This window comes from Lygodium microphyllum, chromosome 1, assembly GCF_053477565.2.
Source record: "Lygodium microphyllum isolate KBCC chromosome 1, Lygodium_microphyllum_v1.1.10, whole genome shotgun sequence".
NCBI classification, from domain to species: Eukaryota; Viridiplantae; Streptophyta; class Polypodiopsida; order Schizaeales; family Lygodiaceae; genus Lygodium; species Lygodium microphyllum.
The window spans coordinates 191,220,797-191,246,285 of NC_141135.1; the positions used below are offsets into that span (position 1 = coordinate 191,220,797).

The following is a 25,489-nucleotide window of genomic DNA, read 5'->3' on the forward strand; positions in this document are numbered from 1 at the left end:
CCGCGTCCCAAACCTTCTTCACCCGCCGGAGGCGATGAAAAAGCAAAACCTGCACTTGAAAGCTGAAAACTCAGCCTTCCTCCTCTTCAAACAGCAATAAACAGCAGCAAATCCACCAACTGGACTCCTTTTCCACGCGCCCACGCTCACTTCAGCCTTGTTCCGATGCGCAGCCCTCCCGCTCGCCCTCGAACGCTGGAAACGCAGCCTTGTGTCGCGATGGAATCTCCTCTTCAGGTTGGTTCTTCACTCAGTCAGCCCTTCTTCACTACTCTGATACCATGTCAGAGTGTAGCGATGCGGAAGCGTGGGACCAAGACTGAGAGAGAGAGAACGCAGAGAGAAGAGAGAGAAAGAGACAGTGGAAGATGAAGATCTGCTGTATAAAGTGTGCTGTATACAAAGATATGCAGATATGTACACGGGCGCAGTGCACGGGACTGCGTGTCTCCACCTCGACGATGCAACCTGCTGTTCACCTCGAAGTCCGCTGCAGTCTGCACGATCTCCAGCCTGAAATCTGCAAACAGAGACGTAATCTGCACGAATCTCCAGCCTGAAACCTGCGATCAGAAGTGGCTGGAAGACTGCAGAAGATCGGCTATAAATAGCCAGAAAATAGGCGCCAGAAATAGGCAGGTCGGCTGCATTAAATGCAGCCGACTGGTGCAGTACAGTCGGACTGCCACGTGGCAATCCGACTGGTCAGTCCGACCAGTCCGACCAGTCTTTGAATCGCTAATAGTTAGCCACGAACCATGAACCACAATGTCCGCCTAGGGTGGGAGGGTAGTGGAAGGGCTGGAAGTGAATTTCCAGTGGGAGGAGGAGGCTACCAGCAGTAAGAGGTTATAGCCAGCAGACAGGAGTAGCCACTAGCTGACTTGGAAGAGCTGCCAGTTGCAAATGTAGCTTTCAGCAACAACAGAAGTAGGTGATGGTCTGCCGTCAGTAGTTAGGAAGTCCCACTAGTAGACTAGGTTGAGCCGCCAGCGGACTGGGCAGAATTGCCAGTAGAAAAACGTAGGGTATAGCAGTATGGTGGAGCCGCCGGCTGAGGAGCAGTTGCTAGTTGGAAAAGCAAGTTTCAGCAAATCAAAAAGAGCTGCCAGGTTGCAGAGAACAGCCACCAGCAGATTGGTTGAGCCCCCAACAGCAAAGAGGAGCTGCCAGCTGTCAGCAGGCTGAAACGCAGGCCGAAAACAGCAGGTGCAGTGGAGAGCAGCCGCCAGGTAAGGTGTTGATGCAGTGGAAGAAGAAGAGAAGTGAATGCCGAATCCATTACCGGTCTTTGCCTTCACTGGAGTGGAGGATCTTTGCTTATGTTTGAGCAGATCCAACTCTGATACCATGTCAAAAGACGGCGTACCGACGAGATAGTAAGGTTTGTGGAGAGGAACACGGAGTGAACTCGGCAAACATTGAGAAGAGAAGAGTAGTCAAAAGAAATGATGAATGGAATGATGAAGATCTGAATCATGGAGTGAATGTGATACAAGGGAACAAGCCGTAGTACAAGGAAGATGACGAAGACAGTCATGAACCACAAACCGCAATGTCCCCATGAAGGGGTGTGAGGGCACTAGAGAGATTGGAGAGAAGATATGATGGACAGAATGTGTCATGAGGACATGTATTTTTGAAACCTCACTTAACATGTGAATTAATTTTTAATCACATGATTAAGTAAACGTTGCACATGTGAGGTGCAACTGGGGTTAAAGTAAATTTACGAGCACGGGACCCGAAGAAATCACGGGATGTCAAAGGCAAAAGTTGGTATAAGTTATGCCGCATAGGTACTTGGTGATATCTAGTGCGAGTTATTGGTCTAGGTGATTCATTTGGCCATAAGTGTCAGCTGGTGACACTAGAGAAGTGGCGTTTAATGGTACCTAATGCCAATCTGATGGTCAAAGATGGTGCAGAGAAACTCGGGAATGAAAGTTGCCTAGCCAATTTAATTACTAGCTAGTCAAATTATTTTTCAGGGCACTGAAATAATTATTAGATTAATTTTCAGTATTTAAAGACAAAAAAGTAATATTTAATTATGAAAAATGTTGGAAAAACCATTTGGGAAGGCTGCCACTTGTAAAAAATGCCATGCAAGACTGAAAAACGTCTTTAGAGGTTGGAGAGAGGCATTTTTATTATTCAGTCTTCTGTAAGAGAGAGAAAGGAGAGGTTGCTGGTCTGATTTGTAGCCATTGGAGGATCTTCTGAGGTAGCCAGGGGTAGAAGAAGACCAATCAATAGCAGATGACAGCACCTATGGGTTGTTGAGACAGGGCAGCAGTAGTAAATGATTGATCTTCTTCAGTTCTTTGCATCTACATGTTGTTGTGGTAGGGCAAGAGCTGCATTTGATTGATTTTTAGTTGTTCTTCACGACAAAACTTTGAATTTTCTCTCTCTACATCTTTCTCTCTTATCTCCCAGCCATTTCACAGCCTTGCTCCGAAGATGTGAGCATTTGGACTCTTGGAAGCTGAGAAATTTCGGATTTCTCTGTTGTAAATCCTAATCTGTAGAGCAAAAATTAGGGTTTAGTAGAAGCCTTGGGAAGCGTGCCAAAAATTGGAAGTTCCAAGACTTGGATTCAACAGGGCTGAGGCTGTTTTTAGCCTATTCAAGTGGAGGAACCGGTAAATAATTGATTTGGGGCATTTTCCATCTCCATCAAAGCGGGTGAAGGCCAATTGATTGCCCGAATCATGGGGCAAATCAGATTAAAGACTTGCTGGTGATTCATCACAGCAAGGGGAGTTGGAATACCGAAAGGGATTGGGAGAATCCCATTGTAAATCAACTTATTCTTCAATAAAGCTAAAGAAATATCGAAAGGGGTGCCAATTTCGGGGCCAATTGGGAGTGCACTGTCCAAGATCAATAAGTAAATTTGTATTTTCAGATTTGCATTAATTGTTTGCTGCTGTAATTAAGTTGTAATCAGGGATTTACCACCCATGCACGGAAGGAAGGCTGGTTACATGGTTCTGTTGCTGGGACACCACTCAATCCCTTGATTTGGTGGGCCGGAGGCACCTGATAGCAAGTCAAAGCTTTGTGCTAGTGCTGATTTTTACTCTCAAGTGAGAAATTACAGCAATATGTCTTTATACGGTGAGATGGACTTAAGCAATGATGATGCCTCGCAGTATGAACGCTCACATGGGAATGAAGGAAATGCAATGCTTGACCTTGGACAAGGCTCAAATTATGGACAGTAAGCTGAAAATGTTGCTGTTGGGCAAGATGCACAGCCTTCAGGGCATAAGGAGACTGATGACTAGCAAAGTGAAGAGGAATTTGATGACCAGTTCAAGAATTGGATGAGGGCAACAATAAATCTCTTTGCTGAATTAGCAAAGGATCCTTAATTTACCCGATTTTTGAATGCTCCAAAGAAGGATAGCAAAGGCAAGAAGAAGAAGACGTCTTCTACACCTTCGGGACAACAAGTTGCACCAAAGATAATGCCAAACCCTTCATTTGAAGCTCCTAAAGATGTTAATGAAATAAAACAGTTGGTACTTATGGGGCAAGGAATGCAAATGCAAGGCCATCACAGAAGTGCCAATCCAATGGATTTTGGACAGCCAGGATATTTTGGTGGAAGCACGATTTTTCATGCAATGGTTGGACAAGGACCGCATACGGGAATGTATGGTACAAATCCCTATGGTATGCAACAACCAATGCATGGAGTGCAAGGGCCAATGTATTCGGGTATGGCTGGAAATATGCAAAACCCTATGTATGGCAGCATTGGCTTGATGCGTGGGACACAAAGTAGCATGTTTGGTACTGCATCTGTACCCCCGAATGCTTATAGGGCTCAAGAAATGAATGTTGGTCATGCAAATGCTCCGTTTGGCGTTGGTTTTGATGTAAATTCAGCAAATGCACCCTTTTTGTAGCAGCAAGTGTATGACAACTTGACTCCCAAAGGGGTAGCAAAACACTATGATGAGGGTGGAAAAGGAGTGAAGTTTGAGTCCTTTAGTGGTGTATAAGATAGGCTGAAAGCTTTGACTTTCATTCAGCAATTTGATGCAGCCTATTCCAAGGGGAACTTCACCGAGTCCTCAAAGATTTGAAAGGAAGCCACTTTCTTGAAAGGGAATGCGTTATAGTGGTGGTGCACTCTTTTGATGCAAGGTAGAGCACCATCGACGTGAGTAAAATTTAAGTAAATGTTTGCATCGAATTGGTTGACAAGTACCTTTGAGGTGGACATCATGACAGCTTAACATAAGCTGGATGTTAAGGAATGTAAGAATTTGGAGTAATATAATAGGAAGTTTTGGGATGCATTGTTGCCTATTACTTCATATTGCCCCATACCCCTTCATGAGCAAGTGGAAAAATATGTTTGTGGGCTGCACAAAGGAATTAGGGATTTTTTCTTTAAATCCACCGTGTCTAGCATGTCTCAGCTTATAGAGACTGCTGCTATAGCCGATGCCTTGTTGCGTGGGAAGGATTTGAGCTTCCTAGAGAGTGGGGAGAAGCCGAATGAAAAGTTGTTTAAGGCTGAGAGAAGGGGCAGATCTGAAAATCAGCTTGAAAAGAGACCAAAACAACAAAGAAAGGGCTCGAAAATATTGGCACAACGTAGGGAATTAATGGCTGTAAATAAATGTTTTATTTGTGAACAGGAGGGTCGCATTGCAAGGGACTGTCCCAATAGGAAGCAAGCTAGAAAATCAGAAAATCAGGGAGATTCGAAAGGAAAGAAGCCTAAAATATCAGTGGGATTGGTGCCCAATGTTGTTAGTGATCAGCCCAATGATGATGCTACTGAGTTGTGCAGAGCATGGGGCAAAAGTAGGGATCAACATGCATTGATTTTCTTTGATAATGGTGCATGAGCCAACTTCATCTCTGTTGACATGGCCGCCTGTCTAGGCATCAAGGGGGATGAGATGGGACCCATGGGGGAAGTTGGAATGGCATGTAAAGGCTATGCAGAGCTCGTCACACCGCTCATTGGAAAGCTTCGATTGTATATATAAGGATATGTGGACAATGAAGAGTTCTTCATTGCTCCACTCAAGGGTTGTGATGTATTGCTTGGTATGCCATGGTGTCATCGTATGCATGTAGTGATTGATTCTCGTACAAAAAAGATCACTATTCAGTATAAGGGAAATGTACTCACACTTGATGTAAAGTTGAAAGGTGAATCTGTCCTTGTTGTATCTGCAGTTGCCATTTCTAAAGTAATGAAAAATCATCTTTTAGCGTACTTGGTTTTTACCAAGGATAAAGATGATAGTGAGAATGTTGGGAACATGTCTAAGTTAGAAAAGGATCGCATGTCATTTTTGAAAATGTATGCTGATTGCTTCTCTCAGCCACTTCCAGAGCAGCTACCGCCTGAAAGGCCAGAAAATCATGGCATAGATCTTATCCCTGGAAGTAGGCTACCTAATAAGCCACCCTACAGAGTTAGTGCAGCCCAACAAGAGGAGATTATGAGTTAGGTAAATGAGCTATTAGAAAAAGGGTTGATTCAGCCCAGCTCATCTCCTTTTTGTTTTTTTAGTGCTTTTGGTGCAGAAAAAGGATTGCTCATGGCGTATGTGCATTGATTATCATGCTCTGAACAAGATGACAATAAATAATTGCTTTCCGATTCCTTGGATCGATGATGCTATATATAGATTGCAAGGGATAGCCATATTTAGCCGTATAGATTTGAAAAGTGGGTATCATTAGATACACATTAGATTAGAAGATGTGCCTAAGACAGCTTTTAGGACATCTTTTGGATTGTATGAGTTTCTTGTTATGCCTTTTGGACTCACAAATGCTCTTGCCACTTTTAATCGGATGATGGATCATATTTTCGGGCCACATAGAGGATTTATGGGCACTTTATTGATGACATGATTGTCTATTCAAAGAATGAGGCAAAGCATAGAAGACACTTTGATATTGTGTTTAAGGAACTGCGCGACCATAGACTGGTTATCAATGACAAGAAAAGTGAATTCCTCTTACATGAAATCCACTTTTTGGGGCATATTGTATCGGCTGATGGTATTCGAATGGACCCTGCAAAGGTTGAAGCAATGCGATCATGGCCACCTTTGAGAAATGTGCATGAGATCTGCAGCTTCTTAGGTTTATGTTCTTACTATAGGAAGTATGTACGCGGGTTTGCTGAAATTGCATCTCCATTGTGTGCCTTGCAGAAGAAAGATGTGCCATTAGATGGACAACAATGGAAATTTCAGCATTTGAAAAGTTGAAGGAAAAGATGATTTCAGATCTTGTGCTTGTGTTGCACGATCTAAGGAAGTCATTCATAGTTCAATATGATACATGTGGTAACAACATTGGGGCTGTTCTTATGCAAGATGGCGGATTGTTTATGAGAGTTGAATTCTCCATGGTGCAGAAAAGAATTTGTAGATCTATGAGAAAGAGCTCTTGGTTGTAATTCATGCACTGTCTACATGGCAACATTATTTGTTGGGGGACTGATTTTACAGTGCAGACAAACCATCAAACTTTGAGGTACTTTCTGATGTAGACAAAGTTGTCAGAGAAGCATATGAGATGGGCAAACTTTCTCTCTATGTTTCGTTTTCAGATTGTACATATTGATGGTAAAAAGAATGTTGTGGTTGATGCACTGTCACGTAAGCCACAAATTTCAGCCGTCAGTATGGTTTATCACACTGAGTTGGATGCCATGAAAGAGCAATATGCTACTGATTCGGACTTTGCTAATGTTTATGATCAGCTTTGCAATGGCCAAAGGTATGAACACTTTGTGCTAAGAGATGGATTTTTGATGATGCGTGGATGACTATGTGTCACAAAGCAATTAAGGCCTAGAGTTATCATTGAAAGTCATGTTTCTCCGTATGTAGGACACAGAGGTATTGATGCCACGGTTAAGGCAGTGGAGCATTTTTTTTATTGTTCAGCTTTGAGGCATGATGTAGAACAGCTTGTTAAGACATGGATTGTATGCCAGAAGGTAAAGCATGATAGGCAAAAGATGCCGGGTTTATTGCAGCCCTTGCCTGAAGATGGGATATAGATTATCATTTACAGGTTTAGCAAACAAGCCCATTTATTCCAGTGAGGAAGAAAATAAAGGTTAATCATATGGCACGATTGTTTTTGCAGCACATCTTTAAGTATCATGGTATACCGGAGTTAATGATTAGTGATCGAGATCCCCGGATGACCAGCTTATTTTGGAAGGGCTTGTTTGAGAATATGGGTACCATGCTGAAATTCTCATCATCCTTCCATCCACAGACAGATGGTCAGTCTGAGGAAGCAAATTCCACAGTATTAGATCTTTTGAGGTGCTATGTTTTAGACCACAAGACACAATGGGAGCAGTATTTGCCCTTGGCTGAGTTTGCTTACAACAACATAGTGCATAGTTCTATGGGCAAAGCTCCATTTGAGGTGGTTGAGGGTGGCAAGAAGGTACCACCTATTCTACAAACAAAGGATAAAATCTTTGAGGCTGATCGTTATGTGGAAAACTTGGATGTAGCCTATGCAAAGATAAAATATGCACTTCAGAGATCACAAGAAAAACAAAAGAGGGCAGTTGATTGCCACAGACGTGCTTTGCAGTTTGCAGAGGGTGATTATGTATTGCTGCGTTTCGAAAAGGCAAGACTGAAAAAGATGAAACGAAGAGAAAGATTGTATCCAAAGTTGGGTATGAGATACTGTGGGCCCTTCTAGGTGTTGGAGAAGATCAATGATGTGGCATATTGGCTGAAATTACCTCCACATTGGTGGATACACAACATCTTTCATGTTAGCTTGTTGAGGCCTTTTCATGATGATGTGCCAGAGGATATGTCTGCTGAAATTCAACCTAAGGTTGAGGAACTAGATGAGATTTTGGTACCTGAGCAGATTTTGGTACATAAGGAAAGAAAGGTCAAAGGTAAAGTTTCTAGGAGATACTTGGTGAAATTTCAGAATTATTCACCAATGGATGCCAAATGGATGGAAGAGGATGACTTGGCAGACCATCCTCAGTTGTTACAGCTTTACCTAGATTCCTTTTAGTTAGAGCCGACTTTAGTTCGGGCTCCGTCAGGTTCAGCAAAGCAAGGGTCCGGAGTATTGCCTGATGCTCAAGGGGGAGGTAGCGTTTCCCCTCTGTTAGAACTGGAAGGACACAGCCGAGAGAGTTTGAGATCGAGCAAGAGTGAGCTTATGAGTGTGACGGCTGGAGAGAGTGTGAGCAGAGTGAAAGTCCGAGACGATAAGAGTGTACCAACAATGTGTTGGTACACAAAGAATAAAATGTATTTATACTTAGGGCACGTAAACAGTGCGTTCACATGTACAATGTGCATGTACTATATACACGGAGGTTATCGGGCCTTTATATCCCAACAACCTTCCACTTAAAGGTCCGATATGAACCTCTAGCTAACCAACTCCCACTAGTCGAATGCAATGCTCGTGCTGAGCTTTGCTTAGACTTTTAGTGAGAACATTTGGAGGGTTATCTTGTGTTTTAATCTTGGTCAATGTGATTTGACCATCTTCCAGAATCTGTCTGATGAAGTGATATCGCACATCTATATGCTTTATGCGTGAATGATACACGACATTCTTAGCTAGATACACAGCACTGTGGCTATCACATCCCAAAACTGCAGTACCTATAGACATGCCGAGATCATCTGCAAGTCTGCTCAACCATATAGCTTCCTTAGAAGCTCCAGTAGCTGATATGTATTCAGCTTTAGTGGTACTTAGTGCAACAATATTCTGCAACCTGGAACTCCAAAAAACAGCCCCACCAGCAACTGTAAAGACATACCCACTGGTGGACCTACGAGTGTCCAAGTCACTTGCCATGTTTGCATCACAATAACCCTGCAAACTAAGTGCACCCTGCCCATAGTAAATACTTTTTCTTTGTGTACCCTTAAGGTATCGAAGAATACACTTGACAGCCTCCCAATGTGCTTTGCCAGGATTTGACATAAACCTGCTAACAACTCCCACTGCATGAGCAATGTCTGGATGAGTAGCAACCATAGTATACATAAGAGAGCCACAAGTTGATGCATAAGGAACTCCCTTCATAGCATTTGCTTCCACGTCATCTTTCGGGTTGTTGGCTTTGCTAAGCTTGAGATAAGGAGGTAAGGGTACCCCAAAAGGCTTAGCTTCAGCCATGTTAAATCTGTCCAATACCTTTCCAATGTACTTTTCTTGAGATAAAAACAGCAATTTCTGCATTCTATCTCTACGAATCCTCCTGACCAAAATATGCTATGTATTTCCCAAATCTTTCATGGAGAAAGCTGATTTCAGCTGATTTTTGAGAGCATCCAAGCTAGTCTTTCTTTTCCTAGCTAGTAACATATCATCCACATGCAAAACAAGTATAATGGGGCTGCCATCTGTATATTTTTTCATGTACAAGCAATGATCTGCATGGTTGCGTGTAAACTCATGAGATAGCATAAAAGTATCAAACTTTCTGTACCACTGCTGTGGTGCTTGCTTCAGCCCATACAAGCTGCGTTTTAGCTTACACACCATCTGCTCTTTTCCAGGAACTACAAAGCCCTTGGGCTGTTTCATGTAGATTTCTTCATCAATGTCACCATGCAAGAAAGCTGTTTTTACATCCATTTGACATAGCTCTAAATCCAAAACAACAATAAGAGCAAAAAGCACACTTAAAGTGGTCCTCTTCACAACAGGTGAGAAGATCTCTTGGAAGTAAATCCCTTTCTTTTGTGCATAACCTTTGGCAACTAGCCTTGCCTTATACTTGGGTTTCCCATCAACTGTCTTGACTTTGTACACCCATTTGTTAGGAAGTGGCTTCCTTCCCTTTGGCAATGACGCAAGATCCCAAGTATCATTTGCATATAGAGATTTAATATTTTTTTGCATAGCTAGCTCCCACTTACCACTGAACTCACATGACTTGGCCTCTTTGTATGTAAGAGGCTCACCCTCATCTGTAAGCATCGCATAATGCAAGGAGGGGTCAAACCTATGTGGTTGCCTTCTTATGCGTGTAGACCTGCGTACCCAATGATCAACATTTTTAGGAATTGGGTCTACATCAGGAGGTATATTATTTTCAGCATTCATTTGTTGCTGTGTTTGCTGTCCATCATCATCTGGCTTAAAAGTAACTAGTTGATCATCAGTTTCAGCTTGTGGTACAGCACCTTGAGGCTCATTTCTGAAGTTATGGTTGGCTGCAAACTTTGAAATTTCACATTTTTCAGATCTTCATTAGAGGCTAAAGAGCTTTTCAGAAATTTTGCCTCATTAAACACAACATTACGGCTGCGAATAATTTTCTTGAACCGAGGTAACCACACTTTGTAGCCAAATTCACCCTCATCACCGTAGCCCATGAAAATCCCTTTGGTGGATTTTGGGTCAAGTTTGTTCCTCAACTCATCCCTAACATGTACAAAAGCATCACAGCCAAATATACGTAAACGGTCATATGAGGCCGATTTGCTCGAACAAACCTCCTTAGGGATGCCATTATTTAAGGACCTATTTGGAGAGCGGTTGCAAATGTGAACCGCGGTTTTGAGTGCCTCTCCCCAAAATGCATGAGGGAGATTGGCAATGGACAACATGCACCACACTCTTTCACATAAAGTCTTGTTATATCTTTCAGCCACCCCATTTGAAGAAGGACTGTAAGGGGCTATAAGCTCCCTCTTAATACCATTAAGTCACAGAATGACTTGAATTCAATTGATGTAAACTCACCCCCATTATCAGTTCTCAAGCATTTCAGCTTTCTATCTATCTGAGTGGTCACAAATGCATGAAAAGTTTTAAAAACAGCAAACACTTCACTTTTCTTTTTCAGCAAGTACACCCAAATCTTCTTGGAACAATCATCAATAAAGGAGACAAAATATGCAGCACCACCCAATGATTTCACGGGCATACTACATACATCAGAATGCACCAACTCCAAGACATTGGACTTACGAGAGACACTAGAGTAAAAGGAAATTTTTATTTGCTTTCCAAATTGACACTCATTACAAAAATCAAGTTTAGAGCCTTTTCCATCAACTCTCTTCAGAGAGGTAAGAACATCAAGTCCTTTTTGGCTCATATGGCCTAATCTCTTATGCCATAACTCCAAGTGGCCGAAATTTCAGCAACTGCAAGAAACTTGCCATTCAAGGCTTTACAATGCAAACAATACAATGTGCCCTTCTTGGTTCCTTTTGCAATCAGCATGGAACCCTTTTTTACTTTCCACAAACCACCACCAAACAGTGTGGTGTAGCCATGCAAGTCAAGCTGACCAACATATAGTAAACTCTTTTTACTGCCAGGCACATATTTGACATCTTTCAACACAAGCTCTTGACCATTGTCTAAAGACAAGTGTACGGTGCCAATCCCATCAATGCTGCAAGCATGGTTATTTCCAAGGTACACCTTTCCATAACTGCTTGCATTGAACATAGCAAAACACTCCAAGCAAGGAGTTACATGGAAAGAGGCACCAGAGTCTACAATCCAAGTCTGAGTGACACCATCATCAACTGACAAGAGTGCATCAATCACATCAGCCTTGGTAATCTGCATATCCTGCATGCGACATACAAGGGCATCATAATCAACTGCTCATAATACATCAGCCTCCGTATCTGAAAGCTCCTCTATGACCACATTGGAGGCCACATTGGCCTTTTCTTTGCCTTTGGATGTCTCCAATGCATCCGTCTTTTCTTCCTTCTTCTTTTTATCTCCTGCATTCTTCTTTCTCTCTTGTTCCTTCTTGTAGTACTTGCAATCAGGTTTCTTGTGGCCCTTCTGACCACAATGATAGCAAATAATGTCACTCTTATCCTTTCCTTTACTCTTGCTCCTGTTTCTCTGCCCTACATATGCATTTTTCTTTTCAGCCCTGCCTCTTACATTATAAGCTGAGTTGCTGCCTTCTCCACTAGACATATGTCTAATTTCTTCATTCAAGATAGAACCCCTCACCCCATCATATGAGAGATTGGGGTTATTGTTGAGTGAAACCGCCAAGGTTTCCCACGAGTCCGGCAGTGTCATGATTAAAAAGATCGCCCTCAACTTATCATCAAAGTCCAAGTTTGCATCTTTGAGCTGATTTAGAATCCCTGTAAATGTACTCAAGTGCTCAGCTGCAGGCTTTGACTCATCTAGTCGCATATTCACCAACTTGCGCATTAAATGCACGTGATTAACAGGTGTGGTGATCTCATAAGTAGTCTTCAGCTTCTCCCATATTGCTTAACCTGTGTCTAAACCCTTAATGTCTGTCAAAATGTCATCAGTGACACCCATCTTTATGTAAGCCACAGCCTTTTTATTCACTCTGGCCCAATTTGCATCAGACATTGGTGCGGGTTTATCTTCCTGCAAAGCATCCTCACAATCCTTCAGGAACAAAATGCCCTGCATACGGTCTTTCCAAAGGTCAAAGCCATGACCATCAAACCATTTGATCTCCATCAAACTCTTGATGTCTGAACTGGAAGAAGTTGCAGCCATTTTATCACGAACACAAGAGTAAATGCACTAATCTGCGGAAGCACAAGCTGAACCAGCAAAGTACCCTGCTGTTTTTCCTCAACCAGAAATAAATCTCTGCTATTTATACAATGATCAGCCACTGCACGGGCAAAAGATGCAGAAATTTACCAAGATTCTGGGCAAATCCCCAAAATTTCAAGTCCAAAATTGCATGAATGTCAGTTAATTTGACCCAGCCGAGTAAAGCTTTGCCAATACATGAAAAGCCACAAATATCTGGGATCTAATGTCAGGAAATTTTACCCAAAAATGCAAAATTTCGACAAAATTGGCAAAATCCCCAATTTAATTGAGGTTACCGCTCGCGATGTTTGCAATTTCTGACTCAAAAGTCAATGACAAGCATGAATTATATCAAATCTAAGAAAAGCCCCAAATTTTTGGTTGGAATCCTCACAGATTTGTGATCTGTGCTTCTGGCGTGCGAACTCCCGTCAATGGCAAGTGGTAATGAGGGGATTAGAAAAAAATTTGATTTGTTTTTGAAAAACCAAAGGAACTAACGGGGGAGGGGGTCTGTTGACCCCCGTTGCGTCATGTCGCCCGCCTGTCCACGTCGCCAGGTCGCTCGCCTGTCCAGTCGCGAGCTGTCACGTGACCCTGTCACGTCTGACCGATGCTTGCCCGCCGACGCCGCCTGCTTGTCGCCCGTCACGGAACCGCCCGCAGAGGTCACCTGCATGTCGCGTCGTTCCTAGTCACACACCGCCCGGACAAGTCGCCGCCTCGTTCCTAGTTCGCCCAGCGCCTCGTTCCCAGTTTGCCCAGCTGTCATGTCTGCTACCAGTCGACTCTGCCTGTCGCTTGCCTGCTGAAGGTTGCGTTCGAGTTGGGAAGTGTACACAGAACCTTGAGCTTTGATACCAGTTGTTGGAACTGGAAGGACACAGCCGAGAGAGTTTGAGATCGAGCAAGAGTGAGCGTATGAGTGTGACGGCTGGAGAGAGTGTGAGCAGAGTGAAAGTCTGGGACGATAAGAGTGTACCAACAATGTGTTGGTACACAAATAATAAAATGTATTTATACTTAGGGCACGTAAAGAGTGCGTTCACATGTACAATGTGTGTGTACTATATACACGGAGGTTACCGGGCCTTTATATCCCAACAACCTCCTCCAGTTATGGACAGCTCTCGTATGTAGTGGATCTTGGATGTATTCAGCATGCATCCAAGTTTTGAGACAAAAAATCTGATAAGTTTCAACTCAGTTTTTGATCAGCTTGAGAACCGTTTATGGTCTCTTTTTGGATCAGTTGTGCATCAGTTTTTGCACTGATTGCTGGTTACTTTTTGCAATGAGTTTGTGATTAGTTTGGGGTCACATTTGCAGCAATTTGTGATCAGTTCTCAGATCAGCAGGTGATTAGTTTATGATCAGATTATGCTCAGTTATCAATGGTTTACATCTAGTCCCATGAACAATACCATATGTTATGATGCCGTTGATGTTTTAGCCATGTTTTATGCTTGGTTTTCGCTATACTATAGTTTGATTTTGCTAGATGAGTTGAGCTAATAAGAAATGGACATGTCACATGATAATCTGGCAATGTTTTTGAGATTCTTTGTGAGTCTTATGCTATGTTATGTTGGCTGGTAATTTTCAGCATATATTGGGCATAGGAATGGTTGAACAGCAGTGCGCAATGTTGTGTTGACTATGATGCCCTATGGAAATTCCAGTGTAGTACTTTGCTTTTGATGCATTTGGAAGTGCAATCAAGGACAATTGCAAGGATTTCAAGGGGGAGGGCTGTCATGAGGACATGCATTTTTGAAACCTCACTTAACATGTGGATTAATTTTTAATCACATGATTAAGTAAATGTTGCACATGTGAGATACAACTGGGTTAAAGTAAATTTACGAGCTCGGGATCCGAAGAAATCACGGGATGTCAAAGGCAAAAGTTGCTATAAGTTATGCCGCATAGGTACTTGGTGGTATCTAGTGCGAGCTATTGGTCTAGGTCATCCATTTGGCCATAAGTGTTAGCTGTGGTGACACTAGAGAAGTGGCGTTTAATGGTACCTTATGCCAATCTGATGGTCAAAGATGGCGCAGAGACACTCGGGAATGGAAGTTGCCTAGCCAATTTAATTACTGGCTAGTCAAATTATTTTTTAGGGCATCGAAATAATTATTAGATTAATTTTCAGTATTTAAAGACAGAAAATTAATATTTAATTATGAAAAATGCTGGAAAAACCATTTGGGAATGCTGCCACTTGTAAAAAATGCCCATGTAAGACTGAAAAACGTCTTTAGAGGCTGGAGAGGCATTTTTATTATTCAGCCTCCTGCAAGAGAGAGGGAGGAGAGATTGCTGGTCTTATTTGTAGCCATTGGAGGATCTTCTAAGGTAGCCAGGGGCAGAAGAAGACCAATCGACAGTAGGTGACAGCACTTACAAGTCGTTGAGACAGGGCAGCAGCAGTAAATGACTGATTTTCTTCAATTCTTTGCATCTACATGCTGTTGTGGCAGGGCAAGAGCTGCATTTGATTGATTTTGAGTCGTTCTTCACGACAAAACTTTGAATTTTCTCTCTCATCTCCCAGTCATTTCACAGCCTTACTCTGAAGATCTAAGCATTTGGACTCTTGGAGGCTGAGAAATCTCGGATTTCTCTGTTGTAAACCCTAATCTGCAGAGCAGGAATTAGGGTTTAGCAGAAGCCTCAGGAAGTTTGCCTTCCCCCCCCACCACTTTCCCTACTGAGCACCCCCCCCGGTTCAAGTGATCCCCCCCAGACCCACCCCTCCTCCTCCCATAGGAGGTGATGAGCCACACATGTTACAACAATAAATAAATGCACATAAGATGAAATACATACTTTACTATAATATTCTTGGACAGTAGGCACCCTGTTGGCCCCAAAATTGGCGCCCCTTGCGGTATTTCTTTTGCTTTCATTCAATTAGAAGGAGTACAACTTGAGATTCTTCACTCTCCTCGTGCTAACCAATTGCTCTTGTTGTCATAAATGACCAGCAAGCCTTTTGGGTCATTTGCCCCTTGATTCACCCAGGACTTCTTCTCCAATTTGACCCTTGGCTGGCCAAATGCTGCCCCAAATCAACTTGGGATGGGCTGGCTCCTAAAATCCCTTGATAATCTTTAATTATCAGCTGCTGATTTCAATCCCTTGAGCCTTCAATCTCTGGCACGGATCCCAAGGTGGTTGCTAAACCCTAATTTCTGCAGTAAATTAGGGTTTATTGCAGAAATTACAGATCAACCCACCAAAAATGGCTGAGATCTCCTTCGAATGGCTGAGAATTGCTGAGAATGGTTGAGCATAGGCTGAAGGAGATGAGAGAATGTTGTAGAGAGAGAAAATTCTGAGATTTGTCGCGAAGAACTGATCAAAATGAGTTGCTGCCTTGTTGCACTATCCCCAAACGGCTGCACCGACAACAATAGGAGCATTAGAGACTGTGATCTTCAGGAGAAAGTGCATCAGCAGCAATTGCCAGCTTCCCAAGGTCAAGAATATGCAATCTCCATCACCAAAATGGTCTCCAATGGCTGGGAAATGGCCCCAAAAGCTGGCAGCAATAGTCCAACACCTCTTTCCAACAGCTGCAAAATGAAAAAACGAGATTAAAAACGAGATTTCCCTCTCCCTTCAGCCCTATTTAGCCTTTCCTTCACTTGCATCGGAAAGTTTTGCCAAGTGGCAGCTTTCTTAATCCATTTTCAGCAATTTCCAGCCATTTAATTAATTTTCAAAATTAATTAATTCTGAAAATTAATTCAGCCCTTAATCCATGCCCAGAAAATTGACCTTGCCCATCCAAAAATTAATTGACTAGGCCATTTGCAACCCAAATTGGTCCCATGCATTAATTGACCCTTGGACAAGCATTAATCCATTAATTAATGCCTAGTCCCTAGTGTCATCACTGATACTTAATGGCTTATTAATGGTCCTAGGGGCAAACTGACACCAAAATTCGCCTAGAATCTAACAAGTGTAACTTGTTACAACTTTTGCCTTTGACACCCATCTTTTTCACAGGGTCCTTCGGTCTTCAACTGTGAAAAAGTAGCTTGCACCTCACATGTGCATCTTTTAATTGCACATTTGATTAATCTTTTAATCAAATGTCAATTAAACATAAGCAAAGCATCAAATTTTCACGTCCTCGTGACAGGTGGCTCTCATGATGCCAAGTCATCTTCATCTTCATCTTCTATGGACTATTATGCGCCCCACTCAAAAGCAAACTCGATGGGATGGTCGTACACCCAAGTGCATGCCCTTGTTGCTTTATTAGTGGAAGAGAGGTGTTATTCCCCACAGAGATCGTGCAAGACAATCAAGCACACATGAGATTAGCTTGCTTTTGTATGTCAAGTGTGCAATGAAGTGCATGTTGCATGGAGGAAGGAGGTGATATGGATCATATCCAACAAACATCAAGGATATTTAAGCGCAGTCACTCAATATTGACGAAGTGGTTCTGGATAATCAATTTGTTTCCGTCACTCTTAATGGATTGCCTGATTCCTATCAGGGCTTTGTAACCACTCTTAGGCTAGTGACTATGGGAAAGAGTCACTTACTTTTTTGACCAATGAGATCATCAACTTCATCCAGATACTCATTACCAATATATGCTCCTGTAATTTGCGTTTTCTCTTTGTTTTTGTGCACTGTGAGGTCTTACATTTCTCTTTTTTTTTGGATGCAATAACAAAAAGCATTCGTGGCCTTTTTACAAGTGTAGGAATTGCATCTCAAACAAGTTTGCTTGACCTGCAGGTTCATTCAAAAAATAAGGGTTGGCGGTCAGAATCTGAAAAAGAGAGTCTTCTCAAAGAAATAGCAGCTTTAACCCAAGATTATAGTGGAGCAGAGCTACAAAACGTTTTGTAAGTTGAAGTCCTTGTTCTGAAATGTGTGTAATTGAGGTTTACATCTGTTGGTGAGGTGGGTTGTTGCTCAAATTAGTTTATTGTCTGTTACACCATGAACAAACATTTGGCAAGGGTTTGTCTGTGTGAAGCTGGTGTCACTATCCTTCTTTGTTCTTTTTTACAACAGGAATGAGGCATCTATATTAGCTGCAAGAAAGGACAAAGACTTCATTGAAATGGACGAACTAGCAGAGTCTTTGAAAAGAGTATGCTTTCTTTCCTGGACATTTATTACCTTTGAGATTGAGTTAACAGACATAGGAAAATGGAGTAAAAGTAAGTTAGTGAATGCTCTAGCCATCTTCTAAGAGATGCTAGATCATGTAAATTGTTTAAAGTTTTTGTTGAAGCTGTGGGATTTTAGCAAGTTCTATAGTATGCAGGCTACTCCTGTACTCTCTGCTTGGCAATGGGGTTGCTGTTTGACAAATAGTTCTGGGTTGCACACTTTTCAAGGCAAAGATTGAGTTTTGATTTTATTCTCCAGCAACAAGGCCAATTTAAAACAGGACTGGAAGAGGATTTTGATGTTTCAACTGAGTCAAAAATAAGGATTGCCTATAGAGAAGCTGCAATAGCTGTGTTAGAGTGCTATTTTCCCAATCCCCACAGACCTTTCTTGAAGGTGAGTTAATTTGTGGGCTAAATAAGGTGAGCTGTGTTTTTAGCTGTGATGATTTGCTGAGTTTATTATGGAGTTGTTGCAGACAACTATCAGATTTATGGATACCACGCCCAACATGGAATATGAGCGACACCGGAGGAGAGCATATGTCAAAAAAGCAGATCTTGTCAATTCAATTGTCCGAGCCTGTGCATGTATGTGGTTTTATTTTTGGCTCTAATTTGTTCTCCTTGGAATTTCAACTAGCATTGTAAGTTTGGATGCATGGATTCTTACATTCAAATTTAGTAGATTAGACAACAGTTACAAGGATTGCATATGAGTGAAAAGTTCTGGTGAAACAGCAATGCGTTGGGATGTGTACTAAGGTTACAAAGTAACACTTCAAGTCCTTTTTCCAGCTTTTTCTGATTTGGTCCTTCTTCAAATGATTTGAGCTTTGTCCACCATCATATATATTTGTTGATCGGTCTGCCTAACAAGTAGAATTTTTGTTCATTTCATGACTAAACATTTCAAGAAATGAAAAGAAGGAACACTTGAAGCTTAATATGACAATTATTCAGAAATAGATTACATCCAAAGACACACAAAAGAAATGAGACAAGTTGAAGGTTGAAGATTGGTGAACCCCTCAAGGATTGTATTTTTGCTCAACCCAAATCCCTTAGGGCTGAGCTCAGTGACAATCACCTTGAGAGTGTGAAGAAGTATTTCTGACTCTCACAAGATCATGTGAAAGATGTACACAAATTGAGAGTAGGAAAGTGGGAATTAACATTGCTTTGTGGTTGTCCAGCAATGTATTGACATGGCTTTCTAGGTGATCCGGAAGTGGAAGGAAAACTTCCAAAAGAGTCGCTGAAGTGAATTCACATGCTTGCTATCACCAGACTGTTCTTCCAAATTTAGGATCAATATGTAATTAACTCCAACCTCCTTGGGCAGGCAAGACATTGCATAGGTTGTGCAGGACGTGGGCAGGTCCATTAGTGGCAAGGGTTCAATCGTGAGCTGCAGAATAAATTAAATATTTAATGTGCAGGTGTAAAGTGCACATTTATATATTGGGGCTTTTTGAACCTTAGTGTGAAGCTATGGATGAAATTGTTAAATTTTGGCAGGGGGCCAAAATTTGGGCTTGGGCATTGGATTTAATATTTTAGATTTAATTATGCCTCTTGTGGGGAAGAACATGCAAAAAGATGAAAACATGCAAGGGCTGATTGTGGCATTTATGAGGTGTATTGTGGTAATCTAGGGGTGATCGTGGCAGTTGGAGGAGGGGGTGATAACATCTGGCAACAAGGAGGCAACTTTCTGGGCAATGGTGGCAGCCAGGATAGCAGACATGGCTGTTTGAAATGCATTGCAATGTTCTCTCTTCTTGCTGAAGTTCTACCCGGAAGAATTGGCTATATTCTCTCTCCTGTATACATAGATTGGAGTTGGTCAGCATCGTGCAAGGCTAGGTAAAGTGTCTGGCACCAGTGGCAGGATGAAGTCTTTCTATCAGCTTAGATTGTCTAGGGTTTTGTGCAGGCTATGTGCAGCACTTTCTCTGTCTTGAGGGCACAATATTATCTTTTGGCAGTGATCTTGATCCACATGGAAGTGTTTTTCATGGAGTTTATGGAGAAATAGAAGTTTTTCAAGGCGGATTTGGTTTTGGAGTTCGTTAGTCACGGTCGTTGAGAGCAGCCTGTGGCTTAGTCAGTAGGTGGGGCACACACCCAACTAGTTTGACCCTTTTTCAATGCACACAAAGTGTGTCCACATGGTGTGAGGCTACACATACTAAAGGTTGTGTTCACATACTTAAATGTGCACTCATATGAGGGAAAGATTCCTACAAATATCTTATGGTTCATGTTTTAAAATGCAATGATGAATCTGAAGATTTTGAAAAATCTTTTGAAAGACATATTTTAGTAGCCCATCAAGAAGTAATCAAGATTATTGCCACCCCGAACTCATTAGAATAATCAGACATTCATAATCTTGAGCTACTTGAGTCTACCTCGTAGCGAAAGCTTCATCTCAACCCTACAAGGATTGACTTGAAAAACGGGAATCTAATTTAAAAGCTATAGTCTCCTATCAGCCATCTAGCATTAACATTTGGAGTAATTGTATTGCTATCATCCCTTGAGCTGAAGTGGACTATTGCCACACTTGGTTTAAAGAGAGTGAGAAACGAAGGGGAGTGATGCGTGTCAATCTCTTTATCCATAGGGTAAAGTCTCAATTCTGACCCCCTAAAACGGCATTAGTTGGGTTCTAATGGCGACATGTTGGGGTAGTTAATGTTTGGTCCTTCCTAACCGAGACCACTTTGCCTTTGGTGAGACCCGTCGGGGATAGCTCTTTAAAACAATGTTTATTTGTGTGATTTAGGTACGAACACAAACACAATTTCAAACATTTTTTAAAAATAGTTGCAAGTATATTTATACGCACCTTCTCCAAGGTTCATTGCTGTGGCGACATTTTGTTTCTTACACTGGGACATGTATCCAAAGTACATGGATATCCATACATGGGTACAATCCACCAATCAATCCTTATCTAGTATCAGGGCCTTCCAGGAAGACCATCTCAGGCTCAGAGAGGTTAGGCTGGTTCTTAGCACCTAAGGGATTTACGGTGAGAGTCTTGTTGAGCTAAGAAATGCATTTCATGCTGATTACCTCTTAAACAGCCCCAAAATTTGCTTATTTAATGAAAAACACAAAATCAGTGTGTCGTTTGAGAGAGTTTCTATGAAACCCTAATTTGGGAGGGTCTATCCACATCCATAAATAGAGAGGCTACTCTCATTCAGTCCTCATTTCTTCTATGCAAATTTTTCGTGTTTATGTGAAGATCTTGGCTATCACCCTTTCTTCACATGACTGTCTAGCCTTTGTGACTATTGCCACTACTCCGTCTACTGCTCCAACCCTTGGCGACTGCCCTTCCAACTGCCACTTATTGCTTGGCACTTCTTCCACTGCTAGGTTTGGCCCGAGATAGCCATCACTAGCCTTAGTTGATACCTTTTGTGCTACGTTTGGCAGTTTCAGCCATCACCTCCGGTGATCTATGTTTTGGTCTTCTACATCCTTTGATACACTCCGATTGGTGGTTACAGCTCTCGGGATTCGTCACATTGGTGGATGTCACACTTCGACACTCACTGCTTTGCATGTAAGCATTCTGTATACTCTTACATTCATTTACTACATTTATTCATTCACTTCAGAGTTCTCCCCCTCTCTTTGTTTGTGTTTGTGGTTTTTTATTTTTTAGTTTTAAGTTCAGCATTGTCAGAGGGGTTTTAGTTAAAAAGTTATATCCAACGGGGATCAAAGATAGAAGGAAGTAGAGAATAGGAGATAGAATAAAAAAAAAGAATAGATAAGAGGTATATAAGTTAAAGACAAAGCACAATGAATCAAAGCACTATGTATTGATAGAACTTGAGAAGATAAATAAATTCCTTGTTTGACACTACTCAGAAGCAATCTCCAAGAATTAGATCTCCTGGAGCTCCCTTGTAAACACTTGCTTCTTTTTTGCTGCTTAGACCGCAAATTCGATGGTTCCATTGGCTTCGAAAGGGGATAAAACCTTGGGACACTTGTTGAGAAACCTCCCAGATCACTCCTTCCAATTCAGAGTGCTGTCTGCTGCCTGTAAACTGCGATCGTGACACGTGTGATTTTGTCAATTCTTTTTTTTTTCATGAAATCTCTAAAATTGGTTGAAAAAGCATCTTGCTTTTTGCATGTTACCCTATTTTGGAAGTTTCCATAGCTTTTTAGGATATTTACATGAAATAATATCTAAAATAGGCTAAACTTGTCCAAAACTCTAGTATTTTTGAACCATCCATACCACGGATACTAGCACTAATGATTAAGACGACATTGAGTCTATAGATCAATAAGAAAGCTAGATGACGATGCAGTCTAGAGTTTTTCACACAGTGCCCGTGTAGCGGCACGACATCCACCCCTTTTGAATCTGCACATCTTTCGGTATATGCCAAAGTCCTAGTTGTCACTAGATTCTAAGTCCTCATCCTTTGCAATCATATCCTTTACTTTTCTATCTTTCATATCTTCTTGGCTAGCCTCTGTATCGTGGCTCCACTATTTTCTTTCAATTCTAGCAACTCATGGGCAGTAGATTTCTGCCTCTTGAATAATTTGATTCTTTTGTCTGCTACCAGAAGTTTTATAGCTGTCCCATCCAGCTCATTTAATGCATAAGTAGCATTATCAAACACCTGTCTTACCACATAGGGTCCAAACCATCTTTTGGAAACTTTACACATGGCACTATGCTGGTTGTCTAAACTGGTATCATAAACCAGTACCCAATCCTCATCTTGTATGGTTCTTGGCCTCAATCTATGTCTTTTGTCAAACCGTTTCTTATTCTGTATCCTTGTTGCGCTTAACTTTGCAACTGTTGTCTCTATGTCTTCTGACTTTCTTTCCAATTGTCTAATACGTAAGGCCAACAACTCCTCTCGATTCAACTCCTCTTCCCAAGGTAGTACACTCCATGTGACTGTCATCTTTTCTATCGGCATGATAGGTTTTTGACCATACATCAATTCAATTGGCATATATCCTGTAACAACACTATGAGTTGTTCTGTCAGCCCACAAAGCATAAGGGAGCAATCGTAGCCACTCTTTTACCTTCTCTTCACATGCTTTTGCGAATGCCTTTACAATAGGTGGATGACCTCTTTTACTTTTGTGATTTTCTTTAGGGTTATAAGCTGAAGTTAAAGCAAGCTTTATCCCCAGCCGTGCAAAGAAATCATGGGCTTTATCTGCATCCAGTTCACCCCTATTTGCTGTAATTTTTCCCACACAACTATATCGACAAAAGATCTCTTCTAAGAGAAAAGTACTCACTGCATTTGTTGTCTTAGTACATAGAGCTCTCCCTTTCACTTGATTAATCAAGTTTTCACGGGCAAGTACAAGATATCTCATTTGCCAAAGACTTGTAGGCATCGTGACTAAATCCACCACCCACTTAAAATAAAGAGACAATGGATATGTGAGTTGCAATCTATCCTGATGTCTCATAGATGAATACATTTGATATATCGTACATGTTTCCACAAAGTGAGCAACATCCTTATATATACCCTGCCACCAATATCTTTCTTTGATGCTTGCAAAGGTATCCTAAACATCTCTATGGCCAGCCCATAAGCTTTCATGAAATTTTTGCATAACGTTTACTTGTGAAGCTCTGTCACCCAAAACTCGCAATGGCATATCCTGTTTCTTCTTAGCATGTTTCCACAAGTATCCATCTTTTAAGAAAAATCCATAGGCTTTCCTCTTGATCTTCTTGAACTCCTCATTCGACTACTCGTCTCTCTTTGTTAATGTATTGAGGTATTGACCAATTCTCAGCCACTCTCTTGTATATTTGTCTTCCAGAAACACTTCTACACAAGATACATAGCATCTAAAGTGACTTCTCTTTGCTGTCCAAGCTTCTCTTAGTGTTATAGCAACTCCTTGCATTGCTAAATTCACTCTTACAACGTCATTTTCAGCTGCAAGAAAGTCATCAACTTCCTCCTCATCCATCATCCCATCTTTATTCTTATAGCGTGCCCGAGATAACATGTCTGCCACTGGGTTATCTCTTCCTGCAATATGCTGAAATTTAGGGTTCAAAGATTTGATGTATGCAATCCATCGGAGCATAGCAATGTTCGGGGTAGCACAACTAGTAATCATATCCAATACTGGCAAACAATCAGTCTCAATGACTACGCGAGCACCCATAAAATATTCCTTATCACATTTAAGGGCTGTCATAATTTCTCATAATTCTCTTTTTACATGTGGATACCTTCTTTGTCATTGAGTCAATACTTTAGCACCAAAGCGAATTGCATATCTTTGCCCTTTCTTATCATCTTGCCCAATTGCCCATCCAATTCCAATTGGGCTTGTATCAATAGTAATAATGATAGGCTTTCCATGTGAATAATCGACCTTTCTCAATGTAGGAGCAAATTTCAAGAGCTGCTTCAATTTCTTCATTGCTTTCTGATGCTTCCTTTCCCAATGAAATCTCTGACCTTTTCTCAAGAGCTGATGTAGAGCATCGGCTACATGTGCAAAGTGAGGAATCCATATCAAATAGAACATATATGCACCCAAGAATCTATGCACCTTTCATACATTCGTGCATATATCTTGTATTCTATCAATCCCATCTATTTTTGCTGGTGATGGACTTCGCCCATAGAGCCCATATATATGCCCAACAATCAAAACTTCTTCAACTCCAAAGACACGCTCTTGTCGAGAAAGAGTTAAATGCACCTCTTCTAGATGCATCAAACTCCTTTTACAATCTACAATATGGTCTGCAATAAACTGTCTGTATGAGCATCCGTCTTTTCATTCTTTTCATCCACTGCACACCCTTTGATTGGAGCATCATCCAAGAAGGGCATTGTCAATTGTAGCATAAAATCCTTGAGTATCCTATTCATAGCATTTGTCATATATGCCACTGAGTTTGTTGCTCCCTGTGGGAGAGTACACATCCGTACTAACCCCAAGGGAGTCTTCATGGTTGTGATATCCCTGCTCTCAACTGCAAGCTAAAATTGATCATACTCGGAGTAAAGATCATCCAAAGAATAGATCACTCTGCCTGCAAAAGCCTTTGCAAATTCATCAACCACAGGACCTGCTCCCATATTTCTTATAGTCACTTTATTGACCAACTACATGTCTTGAAAGCCCCATTCTTTTTGGATACAATAAACCAACGATTTGAATACGGGTTTGAAGAGGGCTCCAAGATCTTCGAGTGAATCTTAGTAAATCCATTAGCTTTGGTAAGTAAGCTTTAGGCACTGGAATAGGCCTCAAGTTCCATGGTACGTGTGGCATAGTAAATATGACCATAGGAGAGATAATACTTGGATTCACACATCCTTTTTCAGTTGGCTGAAATGCAAATGCTTTTCCATGCCTAGCCAACATTTGCATAAAACAATCTCTTTTAGCAGGCAAAAGAAACCTTTCTATACCAACTTTCAATTCCTGTAATGTTTCAGGTGTAAAGTGATGACCTATATCTTTAGGATTGTGTAAGCTTAGCTGGCTTGACACTTTTTCATATAGACCCTCACTTTCTGGTGAAAGTGGCAAAGCAATAGGTTTCACCTTTTTATTAACCGTCTTATACTTTGTCTCTACAGCTGCTTCAACCCATTGTAATCCTTCTTGCTAAGCAAACAATGCTATAACATCATACATGTCCAAAGAACATATTGACAATTGTATACCATATCAAACATAAAC

General features: G+C 41.4%; 1 protein-coding gene across 1 annotated transcript in view; it reads left to right on the forward strand.

Annotated features, from left to right (window-relative positions):
* The window catches only part of EMB3144 (AAA-type ATPase family protein), an 85,974-nt gene that overhangs the window by 14,843 nt on the left and 45,642 nt on the right, over positions 1–25,489 (forward strand). The window contains exons 8-11 of the mRNA XM_087685564.1: positions 17,362–17,471; positions 17,644–17,722; positions 18,004–18,141; positions 18,224–18,335. Of these exons, the coding sequence (XP_087541690.1) occupies positions 17,362–17,471; positions 17,644–17,722; positions 18,004–18,141; positions 18,224–18,335 (439 nt within the window). The remainder of the gene's footprint in view (positions 1–17,361; positions 17,472–17,643; positions 17,723–18,003; positions 18,142–18,223; positions 18,336–25,489) is intronic.